The sequence below is a fragment of the Balaenoptera ricei genome, chromosome 3 (genome assembly GCF_028023285.1).
Source record: "Balaenoptera ricei isolate mBalRic1 chromosome 3, mBalRic1.hap2, whole genome shotgun sequence".
Taxonomy (NCBI): Eukaryota; Metazoa; Chordata; class Mammalia; order Artiodactyla; family Balaenopteridae; genus Balaenoptera; species Balaenoptera ricei.
The window spans coordinates 98,742,238-98,766,569 of NC_082641.1; the positions used below are offsets into that span (position 1 = coordinate 98,742,238).

The 24,332-nt window shown below is 42.6% G+C and overlaps 1 protein-coding gene across 1 annotated transcript in view; it reads left to right on the forward strand.

Annotated features, from left to right (window-relative positions):
- Positions 1 to 1,380: 1,380 nt before the first annotated feature.
- TNFAIP8 (TNF alpha induced protein 8) overlaps positions 1,381 to 24,332 on the forward strand; it is a 123,254-nt gene continuing 100,302 nt past the window's right edge. Inside the window, exon 1 of the mRNA XM_059919428.1 lies at positions 1,381 to 1,503. Coding sequence (XP_059775411.1) covers position 1,503 — 1 coding nt within the window. The 5' untranslated portion in view covers positions 1,381 to 1,502. The remainder of the gene's footprint in view (positions 1,504 to 24,332) is intronic.

The following is a 24,332-nucleotide window of genomic DNA, read 5'->3' on the forward strand; positions in this document are numbered from 1 at the left end:
TCTTCTTCCAAATTGAGCTTAGACATCACCTCCTTCAGAAAAATCTTCCTGACACTCCCCTCCCCATAGCTATAACCACAGGACAGTGTCTTAAACATCTCTGAATGTTTAAGAGATGTTTACGTCTTCTGTATACATCTTCTGTGTATTCCTATTTTGGGCATTAAACCCAAATGTGTTGTGATTTTAGTCTATTTCACCTATCAAGTGTTTACTTTCCTGTGTCCCAACCATGCTCTGCCACTTCCTAAATGTGTAACTTTGGGTAGGGTATTTTACTTAACTATGCCTCCCTTTCCCTTTGTAAAACTTAAGGTAGCTACAGGATCTACATTTATAAGTTGTTGTGAGGATTACAAGTGACCTGCATATATTAAGTTTTGCTAGTATTATTCATATTCCCAGCCCTCTGCACAGAACTACCATACAGTAGGTGCTTAATGGAGGACGGATTCATCACACTCCTACGAAGGTCCAGCACCTTTGCCCTTGAGAATGGCTACCCCGAGTCAGGGCTCTTCACCAGAAGGAAGACCCAGATTCGGTCCCATTCCAATGAATAGCCAGCCTTCGGCTCCGTGGGCAGGGGCAGTCATTGAAGTCCACGGGGGGTGCCTCAGACCAGACTGGCTTCCCGGGAGCCAATGAGCCTTTTAACTTTGAGAGGGAGCCCTGCACCCCCCGCGAATGGAAACTAGGAATCGCTAGAGCGTCAGGTATCGCCAGGTAGACTTGAGGCCAGTAGAGGCTGAAACACACAAACACACACAAAGTTAAGAGCAGGCGGGATTTAGGGGCTTATATGGAAAATGATGATGATGATGAAAACGGCAATAGATAACAGATAAAATTCACGCGTACTTGTTAGGTGCCAGGCATGAGCTCACTTAACCGACTCAACTCACTACGAGGTTGGTATCTCATTTTCACAGGTGAAGAAACTGAGAGACCCGAAAGGTAACGTCTTCCTTGCATATCTCCCAAGACTGTCCTGGCTCCTCGCGCCCAAAAATCTTGCCTTGCAGCTCCCAGGTCGCTGTCCAGCTCTCCTCCGCGTTCTCCGGAGCCCTGGCCACTCCTGAGCCCCAACGCCAGGCCCAGTCTGTCCAGTCACGGCCGCCGGGGTTCTCCTCCCCTCCCCGCCTTGGCCCGCTAGATCCTCCTCCTAGCCCCGCCGCTCCTCCTCTACCTTGTCTCCCCGGCTGCTCCGCTCCTCCTCCTCCGCACGCTCCGCCCCCGACCTCCCGGCTCCTCCTCCTTGACCGGCTCCGCCCCCAGCCCCCTAACTCCACCTTCAGCCCCGCCCCCCGGCTCCTCCTCCTATCCCCGCCCCTCGTTTCTTTTGCCTTGCCCCTGGCTCCTTTTCTCCCGCCGTCTCTGGCCCGCGCTCTGCTCCTGAGTCAGCGGGAGCCCGCGAGCGTTCAAGCGCCTCGGCAGCTCCGCGCCGTCAGATCGCCCAGCTCGCCTCTTGGCGTCCCGGCGCCACCGGGCCCCCTCTTCCGAGTAAGTGCCTCCTCCCGGGAGCGCCGGTCCCGCACACACCCTCGCAGGGCTTCCCCGGCTGCTGGGCTGAGGGCTGCTCCTGGGGGCGCGCTTTCAGCTCACCGAGAGTCTCTGGAGTGGGTGGGAGTGGGTGTGAGTGCGTGTGAGCGAGTGTGTGTGTATGCGTGTGTGTGCAGACGCGCACAGCTCCGAAAACTCCCCAGAGTTTTACCCAGTTCCTGCAGCGCAGAGACAACCTGAAACCTCCAGCTCGGGGCCCTTACCGACTTGGGCTGACCCCTTAACTTCCACCTCCTGCCCTGAGCCCCATCCCTATTCCTTGCTTCCTTCTGCAGACGCGGCCCCCACTACGTGTCACGCCCTCCTGGTAACAACTCCTGCTGTCGAAAGGACTGGCCCGGTTATCAGGATGCCCCAGATTGCAGACCGAGATGCTAGCCTGAGATTGTAATCCAACCCTGCATTGTAAAATGGGCAGGGACTAGAGTTTTGCCTTGAGATCGTTCGGTGGAGACTTCCTTTGAGGAAGAAAGTTTGTGTGTGTGTTTGTGTGTGTGTGTGTCCGTCCGTGTCTTTGCCCTCTTGACTCTCAGCCTTCAAAACCTGATGCAAGAACACTTGATGAGCGCCCTCGGACCCAGGGCGGCTGATAGGCACGTTCAAGACCACGCTGACCAACCGGGCTTGGGCGCCTAAAAGATGTTTATTGATTCAGTGACACCCTATTGCTAAAGCCAACTGATAAAACACAGCCCTAGGTAGGAAGAAGCCCTAGGTACCCTGAGAGAATCATGGGAGGAGGGAGACAGTAGTTGAGTGCTCAGTGTTGAAACAAAGAAATCCTGGAGTTACTTAAGACTGATAATTCCATCCTTCCATAAATTATTTTTATTGGGGGTCAATACTGTCTCAATGTAGGGTGTATTTCTGCCCTAAAAAACAGATTTAATTGATAGCAGTACAGTACTTTAATCCATCAATAAAATGATTCCCTGGTTGCTGAGGTCCCATCCAATTATAATAGTCTCTGAATTCTTCTGTATCTCAGTTTATTCTTGCTATGTTCTTGCTGTGAAAGTAGAGATACCCATAAAATTTCCCCACCTTCTTAATAAGAATTCATTTAGGAGATGCTGGTAGGGAAATGACCTGTTGAGTAGAAACTATTCATTGAGGCATAAGGAAAACAAAACTATGTGGTTAAAGGAAATAACCAGAACAGAGCAGGCTTTAAGTTGCCATTGTGAATGTTAGAGCTGATATGAAAGTTAGAGCTGATAAATCACTTTAAGTGCCGCTTATCACAGCAGATATTTTTATCCTGGTTTGAATCCTGTGTTACACAAAAGTGTTTCCACAGTGTTTTAACTAAGGAAACATTATGCTTTGAAATGTAAACATATGACTCCATCTGTCTTTAAGTAAAGAAATAATTATCACACTTAATTAAACACCTGGAAACAATTATTGCCACAGATCTAATTAGATCTGTCATGGGGAGTTAAGCAAGTTATTGTTAATATTCTATCTAGCTGGTAACACAATTGGCTTTTTCGTAGAGTTTTGGGGCGGGGGATGCCAGTTCCCCTTCATATACATTACTTGTCTCTGCCACTTCTTGCTCAGCTTTTGAGTTTTTAACCTGTAATTTGAGTAAATAAAGTTTAGGGAAGTGGACTACCATCTACCTCCCTGTAAAATATGAATACCTTAGATATTGAATGTTTGGTATTAAGGTCTTTGCATTAACAGATATAGGTCTTCTAAGCCATTATATCCATCTAGAGTATCTGCTAATTTAAGAATCGTTAATAAGTTATTGAATATAAGAAAGTTCCCCCCAAAATGTAGTGATCCTGCACAGATGCTCCTTTAAAATTTTTTCTTTAAGAGAGACTTGAATCTGTAGTGCCTTTTGTTCTAATGTGTTTAAATTCAATGAGAAAAGGGGTGACATGAGCTGGAAAATCTGCTTATCTTTGTTGCCTCTTAATTTTCTGTTTCTGACTATATTGCTGCATATAGTCTTCATCTGTGTCGTGAGTGTTGCAGACAGGCTGTTCTGGGAGTCCAACAGAACGACAGAAACTGAGGGTGAACATGCACAATGCAAGTGCCAGGAGCAGACTATTTTATGAGGACTGTTCTCTGCAATTTTTTATTCTGTTGAAATTGGAGGAAAGGGTGTGTGGAGAGAAATGATTGCATCCAAACAGTACTCATTAGGAAATGCTGTTTGGGGGAGGAGGGGATTTCTAGGTGGTTTATGACTTGGGGAACTTCAGGTAGCTGATCCTTGAAGCTGAGGCTGCCACAGTGCCGGGCACTCGCGAGACCTCATAGTTAATGGATTCAATGAATCCTTGTCTGCTTGAATCAGCCCCTTGGAATGAACACATTTCCTTCTTGGAGATTTCTTTCGTCCTCAATCAGAATTGAGCTTTGCTTCCACACCATGCAGAAGAGTCCATTCTCCACCCCCTCCATTCTTGCCTGGTACAAATTGAGGGGTTGACCATGGGATGACCTCCAGGAGGCAGGGGAGGGTGGGTGATAACAAATAAAGGCCACCTGTTTTCTCACGGAGGGAGAAGGGAGCGTTAGTGCAACCCCAGTACCATGGGCACTGACTCGGGCACTGGGGACATGCACAGGGGCCAACCTGTACAAAAATGGGACAGTTTTCCTCAGTTTGGCATTCACAGAGATAATCAGCTCTGCTGCAGAGTTTAAGAGAAGGCACCGTGTGGTGCCAGATAAACTTTTGTCACCTCAACTCTCCTCCACGCTGCCCACATCCTGCATTTAATACCAAATGCACAGAGTAAGCATTCAACAAACACCGAAAAGGAGCTTTTAACACCCCAACCTTCATGTTTCCCTGTGAGAAGCAGTTTACTTCCTGCTCCCCCATCTCTGGTTTTGATGACTTTGGCCCTGGGGTCTGAGCCAACTGCAGTTTCTAGACTTTTGTACATCAGTGGGGCTTCCCAACAGCTAAAAACAGATGGTTCATTGAGGGTTAAAAAAAAAAAAAACAGTGAACCTTGTTGCAATATGTAAACGAGGTCAAGTAGTAACCAGTGAACATCAGTTCGCATTCTACATTTTGGCCTTAAGAAAAGGAAGTGAGCTACAAGTAGGAGGTAGATAATTCTAGAATGTGAGAGGCACCATTTGGCCCATGAGTCTTAGACTACAACAGTGGCCGTTATACAAGTTTGGAGGCGCATCCCCTCTGTCCAGCTTGCAGGGGCACCATTCATTCACGCAGCGGGCATTTATTGAGCTCCTACCGTGTACGTGGCACTGTGCAACCCTCTCATGTTTGCACCGAGGCCTGGGATCCAAGAGGACTGGTGACTTGCACAAAAATGTTTGCTGGTAAGAACGAATCCCTGAAGATAAATTGATAATGGCAAAGATGGGTTCAGAATTGTTCTGAGTTTCACAAAGGAAAGTAATGGCAATTCCTTAGAGCCGTAGATGAACCATTTTCAAAATATTTTTTATTTCTCAATAATAAGAAGTTGAAATAAGCGTCTTTCATCTGATGTCTGTTTCAAATCACCAGTCGTATAATTGCAATAAACCTGATTCCATAAGATTTGGTTTTCTTGGCCTTGCATGTCAAGCATGGAAGTTACCTGAGAAATTTGTTTTAAAATGTCGCATGCTCCAAAATAATCAGATAACATCCACCCATCCTTTTAGGGATAGGTTGCTTTTTCTTCTCTAGAAGCAAGTGTTTATGGTTCAGAACCAAGGTAGCAAAGATTCAGAGCCAGCTGCAAAGCTGGATGGGCGTCAGCAAGTTTGTTTTCCCAGGATTGTGGAGGTTTTTTTGGCCGCCCACGCGGCTTGTGGGATCCTAGTTCCCCAGCCAGGGATGGAACCCGGGCCCTCGGCTGTGAAAGCATGCAGTCCTAACCACTGGACTGCCAGGGAATTCCCGGATTGTGCTTTTTTATATAGAACAAGAGGGGTGATTGACCAACATGTTGATATTTCACTCAAGGTGACCAGGGGCTAGGCATGCAGCCACCTCCCCCGCCAAAAAGAAACAAAAAATGGGTGGGAGGTCACAGGAATGGGCCTCCCCTGGAACAACCCAAGCTGACTTATAAGCACATTGGGGTTTGTTTCTTTAGTAACAGAGAATGGAATTAAGTCCAAAATTCCACTTGTTGTCATTTCCTTAAACATTGGGAATGAAGATGACTTTTAGTTTAGTCAAAAAGTGGTTGGGTCACATGACACTGTTGGAATCAGCTGTTCATATCTCAGCCTCCACTAGCTGTGTGACTTGGGATAAGCTACTTCAGCTCTCTGAGCCTATTGCTTTACCTAAAAAGTGGGGTAGTATTTCTATCATAGGATTGTTGTGTGGATTAAGGCAGGATATTCCTTTCCTGGTGTCCAATGTGCAGAAGCAAGTGGTCTACTTTGTTGGATTGGCCAAATTGCTCTCATTTCAAGACGATGGTGTTTGTACTGGGCCAGAGTGGAGCAGAGAGGGAGAGTGGTGACTATTACCACATGTGCTTTTAGCATGAACTTTCCTTTTTTTGCCTCTGACGATGCCAGAGAAGCCCAGAGAAGGGGGTGCATGTAGCACAATTTCAGTTATTCCCAGCTGCAGGGTCATGTGATTATATAGGGTAATCTTGCTGCTGCCGCCGCTGCTGCAGCTGCTAAAGAGAAATGAGGCAGAGCAGGGCATCTGGGTTTTATGTGTCTGAGCTGAAGAGCCATGGCATCCAGTAACCCTCCCTATGCATGAGAGAAGCTTTTAAAAGGCCTGTTACAGTTCATTTGTGAGCAGTGTGTTGGCCTTTAGCCTATGGAGGCCCTTATTTAAAACAGATAATGGATATGAAACCAGGTTTTGCAAGCCAGGCAGGAAGCTATGTCTCAGCTGCCCATGGTGTTGCAGAGGGACTCGGGCCGGCATGTCCTCAAGAGAAGTTGTGAGAGTTCCGAGGGGCAGAGGGCAGGGACACTATCTTCAAGGTTGTCCACTGGGGCAAGCTCTTCTGGGAACAGAGCACTCTACAGGGCGCACAGGACACTCACGAATATTTGAAAGGAGCCAAAAAGGAAGAACCAGCCCACCTGGCCAATACCCTCTCTAAGCCTGGCTCTTATTCCTTCAAGCCAAATTCATTTAGTTCAAGCCTTCTCCACTCCCGGCTGTTATTTTATTTATTTCAAAAAATGAGTTCCTTATAACATGACTGTCAACCAAAGTGAGGGAGACAGGGGTTGTGGTGTGTCCTGGTGGGGTCCTTGCTGTCCTCATCCTTTCCCGTCTCGGCCTCTTGAGTTGTGCTCAGGCTCTCACATACATGTAGATGCAACGTGTTCTACAGAACATGTTGGAGTAGGGAGTTCTACGGGAATGCCACCGTCTTCTGAGAAAAACTGCAGGTACAATGTTGGCCAGAGGTTGCAAAGTTCAAAACAATCTTTGATGACTCAGACCTTTAAGAAAGAAGTCCAATACCTGATTCCACCCCTCTGTGATTGGGAAACAACTCCCTTTTTCTCCCTTTCTTCTCTCTTTAAAAAGATGAGGTAGTTTTCTGGGAAGTGGCTGGTGTTTGATTCAATACTATCTCCGCCCTGGAAGGGCAGAGCAGTCTAGACTTAATGATGGAATTCTTTCTGCCTTGGTGCAGAGATAGGCCCCCGGTGACTCAGAGTGTACCTGGGAGAGGTGATGAGCTCAGCCCTCCCTCCCCAAGCATCTGGTGATGGCCTCTGTGTTGCACATACTTAGCCATTTTGCTCCTTTGCTTTTATGGCCTGGAACACCTGAAGGTTCTTGAAAGAACGGCCGCTCTTTTTGCCAAGGAGAGAGACTCTGTGTCGATAAGGAGCCTCCCGGGTCCCTGCCCTGGGTTCCTGCCCTGTGGTTTGAGAATGCAATTATCTGGGGAGCCACAGAGGTGATCTCCCAAATGAAATTTTGAACTTGTCCAATGTGCTATATTTTAGAGCTCATCTGGGGCCATAGTTCCACCTACTGTGGCATCACCAAGGCCGGGCCAGGGAATCTGCATTTCTAACAATTCTCTCCCCGCCCCTGGTGACTGATGCACAGCGAACTGAAAACCCCTAGCCTGGGAGACCAGTTGTAAAGTCTTGTTCTGTAAAGATTATTCAGGCAGCAAGTATCTGTAGGTGTTTCCCCACCTCCTTTTTTTTCTGGCAGTGGAAAAGTGCAAATCTCTTGAAAGTACAGAGGTGACTTTAAAGCTTAAAGAAGATTAACATGAACATGCACAAAATGAACACCTGTGTACCCGTCCTAGGAAATAACAAAGTGGTTTTTCAAGTAGATCCTCACTGGGTTAAAAAACGTTGACCAACAACCAGGTCAAGAACAAAAAATAACAACCAAAACCAGTAGTGGCATCCCACAAATAGATCCAGGAATTGAAAGCCACGAAGCAGAGACACCAGGGAGTCTGCTCAGTGTTCATTTGTTCACAATCTAGATTTCAAATCACTGGCAATGCTGACCTCATCCTTTAGTGTGCTGCTGACTTGAGGACACCTCACATCGCTTTGTAGATCACTGACATGGGATGGGCGCCCTTTTTCTAGGAGTGGCATCTGTTGCGAGGAGCCCCAGGCCCAAGACTCTTGAGTTGCCAAGTAGCCTGTTTTCCCTTCCCTGGGCCTACTCCCCTGTCCTGAGGTCCTGGCACCTCCAGGAAGCTATCCTGTTCTGAGAGTGCCCCTCTCATGTTGAACTGGTGGGTGATAGGAAAATGGAGAATAGACTGCTTTCTTTGAAGCTGTCTTGCTGTTAACTTCCTCCTCCTCCCCCCTCCTCCTCCTCCCCTTTCTTCTCTTCCCCCTCCCCCTCCCTCTTCTCCCCCTCCTCCCCCTTTCTCCTCTACTTCCTCTTCCTTCTCTTCTTCCTCCTCCTTCTTTTGCTTTTTTTTGCATTTTGAGTTGTGTAAGTACTTGAGACTTTCTTCCCTACTTCTGAATTCTGGTCAGTTTTCAATTTCTCATTCTAATAGGGACCTTGAAAATTATTGAATAATAATGGTCTGCTACTGATGATACACAGTCCTAATTTTAGTAGAACCACTATTTTTTCCCTCTAGGTGTAAATATTTGACCAGGGACCCACAAGTATAAAAATGGACTGATTTGAGTCTTGCCTCAGCCTTCCTCTCTACCCAGCGATCCTCCAGGTTTGCTGCTCCCAAATCCAGCACATGAGGGGCCTTCTAGCCTCACAATTCGGAAAAAGGGGCAGGTGGAGGAGGTTAGGAAGTGACTTGCAGAGACAAACCACAGGGCAGAGAATGAATCACCACAGTCTTCCTGGTGCATACCTGGTCTCTGAGTTCCCTACAAGCATGTCCACCCCAAATTTTACCCTTCAGTCAGTCTTTTCTAAGTTCTGTTTCCTTTTATGGTTGCCCTAGTATTTGTATATTCATGATAACAGATAGTATACCAGATCACTGTAACAGTTTGCTAGGGCTGCCATAACAACATACTACAGACTGGGTGGCTTAAACAATAGAAATTTATTTCTCACAGTTCTGGAGGCTGGAAGGCCAAGATCAAGGTGTTGACAGGTGTGGTTTCTCCTGAGGCTTCTCTCCTAGGTTTGCACACAGTCACCTTCTCATTGTTTCCTCACATGGTCTTTTCTCTGTGTGCATGCATCTGTGGTATCTCTCTCTCTTTCTTTTTGTGAGGACAGCAGTCAGATTAGGGCCCCACCCTTTTGACCTCATTTAACCTTAATTACCTTTTAAAAGGCCCTATCTCTAGTCACACTGGGGATTAGGGCTTCAGCATATGAATTTGAGGGGGAGGGGGCAGAATTCTATCTATAACAATCTCTTTTGTAAACGGTATTACGGGGAATTCCCTGGCAGTCCAGTAGTTAGGACTGGGCACTTTCACTGTGTTGGCCTGATTCAGGAACTAAGATTCCAAAAGCCTCACTGTAGTTGAATCACCTTTTTAAAGACCCTATCTCCAAATACAGTCCCATTTTGAGTTACTGGAGGTGAGGACTTCAACATATGAATTCTCTTGGGAGGGGGGGGGGGACACAGTTCAGCCCATAACAGTTAGGATGCTTTAGGCTGCAGGTAAGAGAATGCCCAGCTACCAGTGGTTTGAACAGTAAAGACATTAAATTATCTTACATGAAGGGTAGTCTGGGGTTGATCCAATCCAGAGTTGAATCAGTGCCTCAAACAATATTATCAGGGACCAAGTTCTTTCCATCCTTCTCTTCTCCCATCCTTAATATGTTACCTTTTTTTTTTCTGCAGACTTGCCACCTCATAGACAGAAAATAGTTTCTTCTGCGATCGGTATCACAGGCTTCTCCAAACTCATTCAAAGACAGGAGGAGCTTGTGGATCTGGGGAGAGGGGTGGGTAGAGAGGGCAGCAATAAATCTGTTCTCTTGTAATGTCCATCTCTTTTCTTTTTTTTTTTTTTAACATCTTTATTGGAGTATAATTGCTTTAAAATGGTGTGTTAGTTTCTGCTGTATAACAAAGTGAATCAGCTATACATATACATATATCCCCATATCCCCTCCCCCTTGCATCTCCCTCCCATCCTCCCTATCCCACCCCTCTAGGTGGTCACAAAGCACTGAGCTGATCTCCCTGTGCTATGCGGCTGCTTCCCACTAGCTATCTATTTTACATTTGGTAGTGTATATATTTTCATGCCACTCTCTCACTTTGTCCCACCTTACCCTTCCCCCTCCCTGTCCATCTCTTTTCATCAGAGGATAAATCTTTCCTGAAGTCTCCTCAGGCCTCACTGATCAGAACTGAGTCACAGCTGCAAGGGAAGCTGTGAAAGTAAGTAGTGGACATTAAGGGAAAACTTCTACTTTGGGAGGTTGGCTGTACCAATGGGAACAAGGGAGAGAGGCATGATTATTGGGCAGATAAATAATATCTGCACCAGCCCCAGGCTCGCATGCTCTAGAAGCTGTCTAGCCGAGCCATCACTATTACTGATAATAATAATCCCAGGTTTTATTGGAATTAAAATTATCTACCCATGATGAGTAGTTGGGAGAAAAACAAAGCAAAGATGTGGAAGGTGTTAATCACATATATGAACTTAATTACTACTAGTAGTGACTTTTTAATGTTGTGGGTTTATAAAAATAGCAGTATTTACTTTGGAGACAGCATGCTGCCTTGAAACCCAGAAGATGTTCATCAAATAGAGTTCTTTATGTTTATGGAAATGTTTACACCCCCAATAACAGTTATCATGACAAACACTTTTTGAGTACTTACGATGGGCCGGGCACTGTGCTAAATGCTTTATACACATTATTAAATTCATCTTCCTAACAGATCTGTGAGAAAGGTATTGTTGTTAATCTGCATTTGCAGATGAGGAACTGAGGCTTGGGGAGGTTAAATAACCTGCCATAGCTGCCTGGCTGAGCTGGGAGTCACACCCTGGCAGCTCAGCTTCATCCCATACCTGTGCTCTGAACTGCTACAGGATATTACCCCTCAACAAAACTGCTAAAAACTCCCTCATTTTCTGTAAGCTCTGAAAAGCTGTTATCTTTCCAACCAGTCAGAGTCTACGTCATAGTTTATGTCTCATTTTATTGTTCACATTGTTAGATTGAGATATAATTGACATTCTGGTGTTTTTAGTAGTAGAAAGAAGAACCTTGAGAGCGTGCCCAGCTGACACTGACTCACCTGGTGACCTTCAACAAGCCACCGCAGTCTCCTTTGCGAGGTTCAGATTAAGACTGAGTCTGCGGGGCCACATCCAGGCACTTAGGGTCTGTTGTTCACAGACCGTTGCCCTCTGCAGATGGTACTAAAAGTCCTGTGTTTATTTCAGATGTGATTCACAAATGTATCTCAAAGTAAGGATGTGGAAGTTCAAGGTCAATGGAGCTGCACTTCCCAAATTGAGAAGATAACACTTATTTCCTTTTTCATATTGGCAAGAAGTTGGACAATTTTAATAACCCAGAGGAACGTGTCTTTCATTATTGGCTTGTACAGAAGAGTGCCAACCTGAGTGATGGCAAATGTGTCCTCAGGTTATGGAATCTTTGTGTGAGGCAAATTTAGTAAAAGCTGGGAAAACTTCCTGATGGTCATTGTGCAGAGACCGCGCCCTGCAGAATGCTTGGGCAGCTGGGAATTGGCCTTAGTAGAAGCAGGGCTAGGTGTGCTTCTCATCTGGTGACTCTAATGCCAGGGATGCAGTGTTCCAAAATGCAGTGCAGACGTCGGGAGCCTGTGTTTCTTCTCTTGGTCCTGAATTCGTGTTGCTAAAGTTGTAATAACATCTTGCGTGCGGTAGTCCCCTTAGACTTTAGGATGCTTAATGTTTGGGGAAAATTGTTTTGTTCATTTGTTTTTTAATCGACTATTGCTAATAACTTGAGTCTGGAGCTGAGTGTGGGAGTAAGGGGTATAAGTCTCTTGTCTAAATCTGGGAACTCAAAGCTGCCCTAGGTTGGTATGCTGAATGCTACAACTCTGAGTCAAGTGATGAATCTTATGTCTGTGAGAAATCAACACCCAACAGCTCTTTGCAATTCCAGTTAGGCATCCTAGAGGTCATTTTGAATTAAGAGCACCTTTGAGATATTTTGGAGTACATGATTTGCTATAAGCTTTAAAAAATGATTTGAAGTGTTATAAGGCAAATTTTCATTAAAACAGTATAGATGAAATCATTTACTGTCACTGTGAGCAGTTCATTGAAACAGAAGTCCTTCATAAGATACTGGCTCCCAGCTGATTGGCTGCTTGGCCCCTTCCCCATCTCTATTGCCTTGCTGGGTTTTCCATCAGTTGGCTCTTATTGTGCTGACTTGCCTAGATTCTTTTTTTTTTTTAACTTAGTGACATTTTTTAAATTTAATAATTGAAAATCCATTCAATGTTTCTGGTCAGAAAAGTCCACATGGTAAAGACTGCAATTAAAATTGTGGTTCCATGCAATTCAGATGAAGACTCCAATTGGATTTTTAATTTGAAAGCTAGCAGATACTATTTTAAAGCACATCTGGAAACACATATTCTTTTTTTTTTTTAACATCTTTATTGGAGTATAATTGCTTTACAATGGTGTGTTAGTTTCTGCTTCATAACAAAGTGAATCAGTTATACATATACATATGTTCCCATATCTCTTCCCTCTTGCATCTCCCTCCCTCCCACCCTCCCTATCCCACCCCTCTAGGTGGTCACAAAGCACCGAGCTGATCTCCCTGTGCTATGTGGCTGCTTCCCACTAGCTAGCTATTTTACATTTGGTAGTGTATATATGTCCATGCCACTCTCTCACTTTGTCACAGCTTACCCTTCCCCCTCCCCATATCCTCAAGTCCATTCTCTAGTAGGTCTGTGTCTTTATTCCCGATTCTTTTTTTTATAACTTAAAAAAAAAAAAAGAAAATGTTACTTTATTTTTTTTCTTAATTGAAGTATAGTTGATTTATAATATTATGTTAGTTTCAGATGTACAACATAGTGATTCAATATTTTTATAGATTATATTTCATTTAAAGTTATTATAAAATATTAGCTATATTCCCTGTGCTGTATGATATATCCTTGTAGCTTATTTATTTTGTACATAGTAGTTTGTACCTCTTAACTCCCTGCCTTCGTCTTGCCCCTTCCCCCTTCCCTCTCCCCAGGGGTAACCACTAGTTAGTTCTCTATATCTGTGAGTCTGTTTATGTTTTGATATATTCATTTGTGTTATTAGATTCCACATGTAAGTGATAACATACAATATTTGTCTTTCTCTGTCTGACTTATTTCACTAAGCATAATACCCTCCAGTTCATCCATGTTGTTGCAAATGGTAAAATTTCTTTTTTTATGGCTAATATACCACTTGTTTATCAATTGGTCTGTCGATGAGCACTTAGGTTGCTTCCATGTCTTGGCTACTGTAAATGATGCTGCTATTAACATTGGGGTGCTTGTATCTTTTTGAATTAATGTTTTCAATTTCTTTAGATATATACCCAGGAGCGGAATTGCTGCATCATATGGTAGTTATGTTTTTAGTTTTTTGAGGAACCTCCATAACTGTTTTCCATAGTGGCTGCACCAACTTACATTCCCATAACAGTGCACGAGGGTTTCCTTTTCGCTACATCCTTGCCAACATTTGGTATTTGTGGTCTCTTTGATGATGGCCATTCTGACAGGTGTGAGGTGATATCTCATTGTGGTTTTGATTCACATTTCTCTGATGATTAGCGATATCGAGCTTCTTTTCATGTGCCTATTGGCCATCTGTATGTCTCCTTCGGATAAATGTCTGTTCAGGTCTTCTGCCCATTTTTCTATTGGGTTGTTTGGTTTTTTGATATTGAGTTATATGAACAGTTTGCATATTTGGATATTAACCCTTTATAGGTCACATCATTTGCAAATATTTTCTCCCATTCAGTAGGTTGTCTTTTCGTTTTGCAGATGGTTTCCTTTGCTGTGTAAAAGCTTTTAAGTTTAATTAGACCCCATTTGTTTATTTTTTTGCTTTTGTTTCATTTGCCTTAGGAGACAGATCCAAAAAAATATTGCTTTGATTTATGTCAAAGAGTGCCTATGTTTTCTTCTAGGAGTTTTATGGTTTCCACTCTTACATCCTTTACTATTTTGAGTTTATTTTTTTATATGATGTGAGAAAATGTTAGATTTTCTTAACACTTTTCTTTAAACTTTTTTATTGTAAAATAAAACACAAATAACAACAAAAAAACACACTTATAACAAATGCACACCTTAGTGAATTATTATAAGGCAAACACTCATATAACCATCACTCAGGTCAAGAAATAGAACTTTGCCAGCTACCCCAAAAGTGCCTTCACATACACTCCCTAATCACATTACCCTTCCTTCCTCCAAAAGTAAATGCCATCCTGACCTTTATAGTAATCACCTCCTTGCATCCCTTTATGGTTTTATCACCCAGGTGAGCAGCCTGATACACTGTAGTTTAGTCTTACCCATTTTTTAAAAAACTTGTATCTTTTAAGTCTCTTTTAATCTACAGATTTCCTTAACATCGTCCCTCATTTTAATTATTTAAAAGAATAATTTTTTTGTGGGGGGGCTGTTTGATCTGTAGAGTTTCCACAGTCTTATTAACAAGAAAGATGCACACCCCCCCAGGTACATTTCAAGTTATTCCTTTGCCCTCTATTTCCTGCATCTGGGTCCAGAGGATTGATAAGACTCAGGTTTGATCCCTTTGGCCAGATTACAGGTGCTGTTGTATCCTTTTATTGGAAGGCACACAACGTCTGTTTTCTCTACTCTTTTTTTTGCCTTTAGAAGCTGTTGATCCTCAATGTCTAGACCTATTAATTCATTGGAGATTGCAGAATAGTGATATTCTAATTCTACCATTTTGCTTTACTTTATTAGCTGGAATAATTTTATAAAGGTAGACTTCCCTTCAATCTGTTATTTGATTACATAGTGGTACAGGTCACATAGAAAAAACAAGGTAAATGCTCAGTTCTTTCCTTTGATTTACCCAGTTTTCAAGAATTGGTTTCCTGTCATTCTCAGAAGGTGACCAATGGTTTTTTTAAATTGGTATGATCATGGAATTAAATATACTTATTAAGACTCAGATTGTCCCATCTTTGACCAGTGGGAGCTTCTTCATGTTGGCTCCTAGGTCCTTCTGACATGACCTTAGCTTCTGTGTTATCTGGTGTGTTAAGGTGATCCAGGCCTGTCTTGTACATTTTCTGCCTAGACCTGGATTCAAACATTTCTTCAAGAATCCCTGGTTTCTTTTAATGAGAATGGTGTTTCAGGACCATAACCCAGGCACTAGAGATGTGCATTCACTGCAAGTGGTCATTGTTTCTAGGCTGTTTCATTGGTCAGAGCTGAGGAAATACACATTCACACACACACACATACACTCACTCACTCACACACACTCACACACACACACATTTACATACAAACATATGTACACATATAAAGATAAAATACTTTGTGAGTTCATATTGATATTTCCAGTCAAATTCGAGACTACGGAGTTTTGTTTAACTTCTTCTATGTTACGTTTATATTTCCTTTCTTTCATACTTAGAATCTTTGCTTTTTAGTCCCAAGGGAGATAGAATATCTTTTAATTACCCATTGATTACCCTGTATTACACATACACCAGTCTCTAAGTAATCAGCTATGATTAATGAAAACAATAAAAATAATTTATTTGGCATATGCCCTACTCATTCTTCCCCAATTTTTTTTATGGTTGTACTATATCTGCATTGTCAGATCGTATAGCCATTATATACTAAAATATCTCCCATTCAATGCACATTTAGTCTTATTTCAACAGGTAACTATATATGTCATGCTTATCATCAGTCCTCATATCATTGTCTCTACAAATTCTGATTGAAGCTGTTTCTCTAGTGGATTCCTTAGGTAGGGCTTATGGGAATAGTATTCCCTAATTCCTTTCTTCCCCCTTATTTATTTATTTATTTTTGGCTGCATTGGGTCTTCGTTGCTGCGCGCGGGCTTTCTCTAGTTGTGGCGAGCGGGGGCTACTCTTCGTTGCGGTGCATGGGCTTCTCATTGCGGTGGCTTGTCTTGTTGGGGGCTCTAGGCACGTGGGCTTCAGCAGTTGTGGCCCAAGGGCTTCAGTAGTTGTGGCACACGGCCTTAGTTGCTCCACGGCATGTGGGATCTTCCCGGACCAGCGCTCGAACCCATGTCCCCTGCATTGGCAGGCAGATTCTTAACCACGGCGCCACCAGGAAAGCCCTCCCCCTAATTTCTTGATAAAACTTTGTGACCTTTATACTAAAGGTCAGTTTTGCTGGATAGAACATACTTGGCTCACATTTTCTTTCCTTGAGGATCTTAAATATGTTACTTCATTTTCTTCAAAGTATTGTTGTCAAAAGTCTGATAATGATGATAATCTAATTTTCTTAGCCTCTATAGTTTGCTTTTGAGAGCATCCACTATACATCTTTTTCCTTCAAGCTACTGTCTATCTAGCATTTCTGCACAGTGAGTAGTGAGCTTGTATGTTACCAAATCCAAGTTTATGACTCGGTCAACCCTGGTGCCAAATAATTTCTCTCTCCTGTTAACCTAGAATGAGCCACTTGCTCTTAGTAACTGTAGTTTTTTATCTTTGTAACCTCAGCTGTACCTTGTAAGGTGTACAGAGTTAGCACTAAATATATACTTGTTTATGACATAAGTGAAGTGGAAGGATGTGGGTTTTTTCTCTTTCCTTTAGCCTGTTAGGAACTGCCCCGCCCCTTTGACTCTTTTCCTCCAATCACGCGCGGCCTTGCCTCAGACACAGCTGTGCTCACAGAGGCAGGCTCTTCCCTGAGCAGGTGTGTGGGCGCTGCACCCGTGGGACTTTGTCCCCTTGTTCACTGTGTCAAGTTGTTAGACCATGTTCTCATGGTACTGCTTTTTCAAGACGAGCACACTAGGAAGCCCTGTCTCAGAGTGTTGGCTCCACACCAGATGCCAGCGTGGTCCCCACACCTGCTTGCCCTCTGCGTGGTCGGTACTTTGACTTCTCCTTGTGGGTGTTACGGCCCCGGCCCCTGGCATATGGGGCCCAGACCCCCTCCTCTCTGAGGATGCTGGGGCTGCTGCCTGCCCTTTTCTTTCTTGGCTGACCTTTTTCCCCTTCACTTCTTGGTCACCAAAACCCATGGCAGGACATCATATTGGGAACCCTCACCCAGACGTGATCCCTGATACACTTTCTTCAACATACACACTGTTTAGGTTTCTAAATGTAAATTCCAGTTGATTGGCATGCATGCCACTTTGGCCAAAGCCTCTTCTGCTTGCTGCTTTATGACCTGGATCAGTCACTCATTTTGTTTATCCGTTGCATTTGTGACCTTTGACCTCTGGTATCTCACACTTCTCGGAGCACTATCATATGGGCATGACCTTGCCCGATTTTAGGCCTGGCCTGCACTATAATCCAGTGATGTCCCTGCCCTGGCTCTCTCCTTGTTAGGTCTTGGCCTGTGGCCGTGCATTTTTTTTTTTTTTTTTTTCCTTTCTTCTTGAGTACCTCAGGGCCAAGAACATTGTGATAGATGGCTTTTAAAAACATTCGCCTGCAAGAGCAATGATGAGAGTAGTCCAGAAGTAATGGAATAGTGGCTCTTTCCAGATGGGTGTGAATGCTGAGGTGACCTCTTATTTCAGGTATAGAGAAGAAGTGAAGCCCCATAGCCTTGACCACACCAGGGAAATCTTTTTTTTTTTTTAATTAATTAATTAATTTATTTATTTTTGGCTGTGTTGGGTCTTCGTTTCTATGCGAGGGCTTTCTCTAGTTGCGGCGAGCGGGGGCCACTCTTCATCGCAGTGCGCGGGCCTCTCACCATCGCGGCCTCTCTTGTTGCGGAGCACAGGCTCCAGATGCGCAGGCTCAGTAGTTGTGGCATACGGGCTTAGTTGCTCTGTGGCATGTGGGATCTTCCCGGACCAGGGCTCGAGCCCGTGTCCCCTGCATTGGCAGGCAGATTCTCAACCACTGTGACACCACGGAAGCCCCAGGGAAATCTTGCTGGTAACGGAGAGTCAGTGACATGGAAAAGCCACCCATGACATGAGAAATTTCTCTGGTTGCCCCACTTTTCTGTTCTTGGTCAAGTCCCTGAGGTGAGAAACTTACAGCCAGGCTTTCCACTCCTGTGGCTGGGCCCATGGGGGCAGCTCACCAGCCTGACCCACCCTAGTGAAGTTTTTTCCCAGACCTAGTGTTTTGTTTTGGTTTGATTTGGGGTTTTTTGGAGGTATAATTGACATATACCATTATATTAGTTTCAGGTGTACAACATAATGATTTGGTATTTGTATGCACTGCAAAATGATGACCACAATAAGTCTCTAGTTACCATTGGTCACCTTGCAGAGTTACAAATTTTCTTTTTCTTGTGGTGGAAACTTTGAAGGTCTACTCTCTTGGCAACTTTCAAATATATACTACAGTATTATTGACCATAGTCACCATGCTGTACACTACATCCCCATGACTTATTTATTTTACAACTGGAAGTTTGTACCTCTTGACCCCCTGCCCCCTTTATCCATTTTCCCCACCCCCTCAACCCTCCTCCCCTCTGGCAACCAGCATTCTGTTCTCTGTGTCTGAGTTTAGTTTAGTTTAGTTTTGTTTGTTCATTTGTTTCGTTTTTTAGATTCCACATAAAGGGAAATCATATAGTATTTGTCTTTCTCTGTCTGACTTATTTCACTGAGCATAATGCCCTTAAGGTCCATCTGTGTTGTCACAAATGGCAAGATTTCATTCATTTTATGGCTGAGTAATGGTCCATTATATATATATATATATATATATATATATATATATATATATATATATATATACACACACATACATATACATACATGTATGTCACATCTTCTTTATCCATTCATCCATTGATATCTTGGCTATTGTAAATAATGCTGCAGTGAACATAGGGGTGCATATCTTTTTGAATTAGTGTTTTCATTTTCTCCAGATATATAGCCAGGAGTGGAATTGCTGGGTCATATGGTAGTTCTGTATTTAATTATTCGAGGAACTGCCTTGTTGTTTTCCACAGTGGCTGCAGAAACCCAGATCTAGTGTTTCAAGTCTCAGTTGAGACAGTCCTGGGAATGACTCGTTTGCTCCTAGGAATCTCCATAAGCAAATATGAACTTGTATAAAAATGTAACCACTGTCTAGTCTGCTTTTGTTAATTCAGCAGAAATCATATTGAAGACTTTTTCTACTCCCAGCTGCCTGTGTTTTTGCCTTTTGCCTCTCGTTGGCTCCTGGTGAGCCAGCTGTGGTGGTAGAGGCTCAGTATTCACTGAGCACTTACTATGTGCCAGGCATTATACTAAGCTCAATAAATGTTGAGCCTCTACCAAATCCTACATTCTATCATTATTATTCCCATCTTAAAGATGAGGAAACTGAGACCGTAAGAGTTTAAGTCCTTACCCAAGGCCAAAAGCAAAACTGATATTCATATCCTTTGGTTCTTAACCACATTGCTGTACTTCCTCATGAAGAAACATAGGCTCAACAAGGACCTACTGTATAGCACAGGGAACTCTATTATTCGATATCTTGTAATAGCCTATAATGGAAAAGAATCTGAAAAAGAATAGATATATATGTATGTATAGCTGAATCACTTTGCTGTACACCTGAAACATTGTAAATTACCTATACTTCAATAAAAAGATAAATATTATATGTTAAAAAAAAAAAAAACCCACAGGCTTTACCGAGGAAGCTTGTGGGTCTTGCCCAAGGTCAGTAACCTTGCTGGGCTCTGGAGGTTGGAGGGTGGAGCTGACAACCCTATAATGTTTAGATCTTGAACAGACTTTTCTCAGAGCTATTCAAGATCCCTGATTTAGACTGTGCAGCCTGAATGGGAGGGGGAGTGGGGAGTAATAGGAATAGGGCTCCAGAGTCTCACAGCCTGGAATAGTCCCAGGTCTGAAAATCTATTGTCAGGACTGGAGACAACTTGAGAGCTGCATGTCTTGCTGATAACAGTCAGCAGTGTTAGCAGCACTTGCTTGTTAACGCCTCCACAAGGGGCAGGAGAAGGCAGGTGAAGCTTAAATATGTCAATATTGACACTTGTTAGACATTCTAGTCGTGAATTTGGTGGAGGAAGGAGTTAAAGTGATCTAAAATAAGGTTTTTAAGAATTTCTTCCTATCCGTGCTATCTGTACATATGTTCTCAGAATTTTGTTTTTTAAGCATTATTATTTCTACCCAGGGAACTATTATAGACCCATTTTGCTTACATGATATTTTTGAAATAGCTGAGCAGAAGATGCAGATGTTATTTGGTACCACGTAATGGAAAAAGCTCTGGATAGGTGAGTGGCTGCTTTGCGGCAACTGGCTGGGTGATTTTGCTGAGGCAGTCACCCCTCTGGGTCTTAATTGCCACATCTAAGGAATGTAAGGTGTAGACTACATAATCTCTAATCCCTTCCAGCTCTAAAATTCTGCGATTCTGATTGTTGATTGTTATCATCTGCACTTTTCATTGCCATTTTAAGCATGGACACCAAGCCACTGGTAAAGCAAGAGGGATAGAGCCCTGGATTCGTCTGGAAGGAGGAATGCCACCCTGCCCCAGTGTGGAATGAGGAATTCTATACCAGGGGCTCAGGGTGGGGAGCTAGAGCTCTGACCCTGAGTCTTTCCAGGAGGCTTTAGGACTACAAAGTGAGATACTCCTGTGAGTAAATTTATTTTTAGGTTATCTTTGTGTTCCCCTTCATAAGACAAGTGACTGCTAACTATAGTAACATCCGAGGAAATTTGCTAAATGATGTCTTACACCAGAGATCCCACCTGTGACTATCCAGGAAGCGGATACGTGTGACCACAAGTGAATTCAGTCTGAGACAAAAAGAGTTCATTGCAGTGTTGTTTTTAGGAATAAACAAAATGAAAACTTTAAACAACTTAAATATGCATCAACAGCTTACATACGTTACGGTACTTCCGTGAGATGAAACATTATGCAGCTTTAGAATAAGGTTGGTCTCTGTGCACTGATATGGAAAGATCTCCAGGACAGATTAAATCACAGAGCAAAATAATGATCTCATTATGTTTTTAAAAAAGGTATATTATATGTTTATGAGTGCATAAGTGGAACTTTGGATTTGAAGAAGGGAAAGGAAGTTAACTTTTCATTTTATACCTTCTATCATTCTTCTTAAATTAAATATCTATCTTAAATTTCATAATAAAGATACATTTGGTAAAGGAGAGAATTTAGATTTCAGTTGAGTTTTTGAGGAGGCAGTCTAATACTTCCTTGGAAAAATCCATATAAACAAAGCATACTGAGCAAAGCAAGGTGTTGTCTATAAACACTAGTCTCCTGGCTTTAGGTAACCCCCCCACCTCCTCTTCTTAACACACAGTCTCAGATTACGCGTCCTCTAACCCCAAATTGTCAATGGCACCCAATGTGTATCAGAAACAAGTCTGGAAGAGCAATATGGCGGAGCGGCAGCGCATGGGCCTGCTGACTTTTCATCCATGCATTCGGCAGTATTTGTCGAGGACCTGCTGGGCACCGGGCATAATGCTAGCTCTGGGATATGTAGGTGATGGGCGTGCTTTTTGGAAACTGTACGTGACTTCTTGGAGCCACAGTCTTCTTACTTGTAAAACAAGTTGTTGGGACTAAATAGAACAGCAAATGCAAGACTCCTTGCCCAGGCCCCAAAGAACAATATTTGCTCACTTGCCTCACCCTTCTCTCCATCTTCAAGGCTAGGTCTCATCCCCACTGCTTTTCTGCATGTTTCCTTTGGTTCCCGTTCCTAAATTGTGCATTGTCTAGAACACACCCCACTCTTCCCTGCTTTTGTCTTTGCTGGTTATATCCCCCTTTCCTGCATGCCCATTGCTTCTCTTTCCTGGACAAACTTAAACTTTCCTTCGGGATCCATTTCAAATGTTGCCTCCTCCATGCAACTTTTCCTGGTTCTGTTCTTTACCAGGAAAAAAAGTCCAAAAGTAATCTCTTCCTCTTAAGAATGTGAATAGCTCATTCTGGTCTTCCTATCTTTATGTTGATTATATTATAAGTTATGACATTGCACCTTAATTTGCAGCTGTCTTCGCCCTACTAGATATCTTTCCTGAGAGCAGTAACTAAGTTTTGTTCATCACTAGAAGTTATCTCTGTCCCCATGTTCTCAGGAAACATGAATGACTTCATTTTTATGATTACCCAAATATCATTTTTACATTCATTTAAAAGATTATTTTAGTTTCATTTTCTTGAGATCCACTACTAACAGCAGGTTAGACAGAGTTTCTTTCCCCCTGCAGGGATTAAACTTGGAAATTGTGGAGTTGCTATCCCTGAAGAATGTTCAGAGAGAGACAGACATGCATCTTTCTAGGGTGGTCCAGGCAGTTACCACCCTTTACATGAGTAACTGGCTCTTAAGATCTTGTCTGATGAGGTGAGATCTTATCCTGATAATTTAAAAAAGCCAACAAGCTATACCCACTATTAAGACAACTCCAAGCAGAAGTAAAGGAAATGAGAAAGAAAAAATAATAGTAAGATTTTAGATGTGTGTGAGCCAAAAACTTGTTTCATTTTTCCTATTTCTTTCCATCCTTATCCATAGTTAAATATTATAGCTGTGACCATAGCATAGACACAGTTTAATATTCTTCTTTTCTCTTAACATATTTCCTACACAATTTCCGATGTTTTTATGGACATTTTGACTCTGTTTTCTCAGTGAAATGATTGGAATTTAGTTGATGCCTTTCTTGAGCAAGAAATGGAGATTATAAAGCAAAGATGTAGCCTGAGGGAATGTCAGCATTGTGTATTTTTAAAAGACATGATCTTATTCTGATATTGCTGAGATATACTGGAGCAAAAATATTAACAAACGATTTGATTGAAGTTTGCAGCACAATAAATGAGATTAAGATCGTGAGCCACTTTAAAATGTTTTCTTAAATGAAATACACATCTTTAAGAGATTAGACAGAGTTTTGCCCAAGCAATGGCTCTTTATTTACAAAGGTGTTGGGAACAGCTGGAAGACAGCCTTTCCTTATCAGTAGGTTTGTGTAACTAGCCTCAAGTTGTTTGCTGATGAAGTTCGGGTCTTGCTCAGTAATAGAATGGAATAATTTTACATGGAAGAATCAGACCCTAGCCTCCTTTTTCAGAAGAAACTAATTTGACTGGTGCCTATAAGCAATGAGGTGTGTTTAACATGTGGAAATCATTAGGCTAAATACCAGAATCTCTTTGAGGTCTGTGGATATAGTCTCTAAAGAGAGAGAGAGGCATTTAAAATTAAACTGCACAGAATTCTAACAAGCACTGTATACTCATTCTTGGAACTAATCTTCTCTCTCTGGCCCTAGGCTAAATTGACTAGATTTGTACTCCCTTTGTTGATTTAAAGCCACATTCACTCCTTCTTTTTAAAATGAGAACCAACTGTCTTCTAATGTGATTTTGTAGCTTTCCTATCTGGAGGTTCTTAATTATTTTGCTATTTCTATCATCTGTCAGAATCATTCATACAGATGTCAATTCAAGGTAAGTTTACTTTCTGGGCCAGCTCGCCTGTTAGGAACTAGTATATTTTATAATTAGAGACGGTCCCTGATTTACGATGGCTCGACTTACAATTTTTTGACTACAATGGTGGGAAAGCCTTGTGTATTCTGTAGAAACTGTAGTTTGAATTTTGAATTGTGATCTTTTTCTGGGTTAGTGATAGATGGTGCGTACTCTCTTGTGATGCTGGGCAGTGAGCCTCAGCCACGTGATCACGAGGGTAAACTACCCATACACTTACAACCATGCTGTATCCACACGACCATTCTGTTTTTCACTTTAAGTACAGTATTCCATAAATTACATGAGATATTCAACACTTAATTATATGAAATCCTTTATGTTAGATGATTTTGCCCAGCTATAGGCTAATGTAAGAGTTCTGAGCACATTTAAGGCAGGCTAGGCTAACCTATGATATTCCATACATTGGTGTATTAAATGCATTTTCAACTTATGTTATTTTCAACTTATGATGGGTTTATCAGGACCCCCATCGTAAATTAAGGAAAATCTGTATCCTTGCTTTACTCTAGTTATTGTGTATAACCGCCTATAATTTAGCATAGGAATGATGATTGGATTTCTTTGTGTTTTCTAGATGGGTGACTACATCCTTGTGTGATTA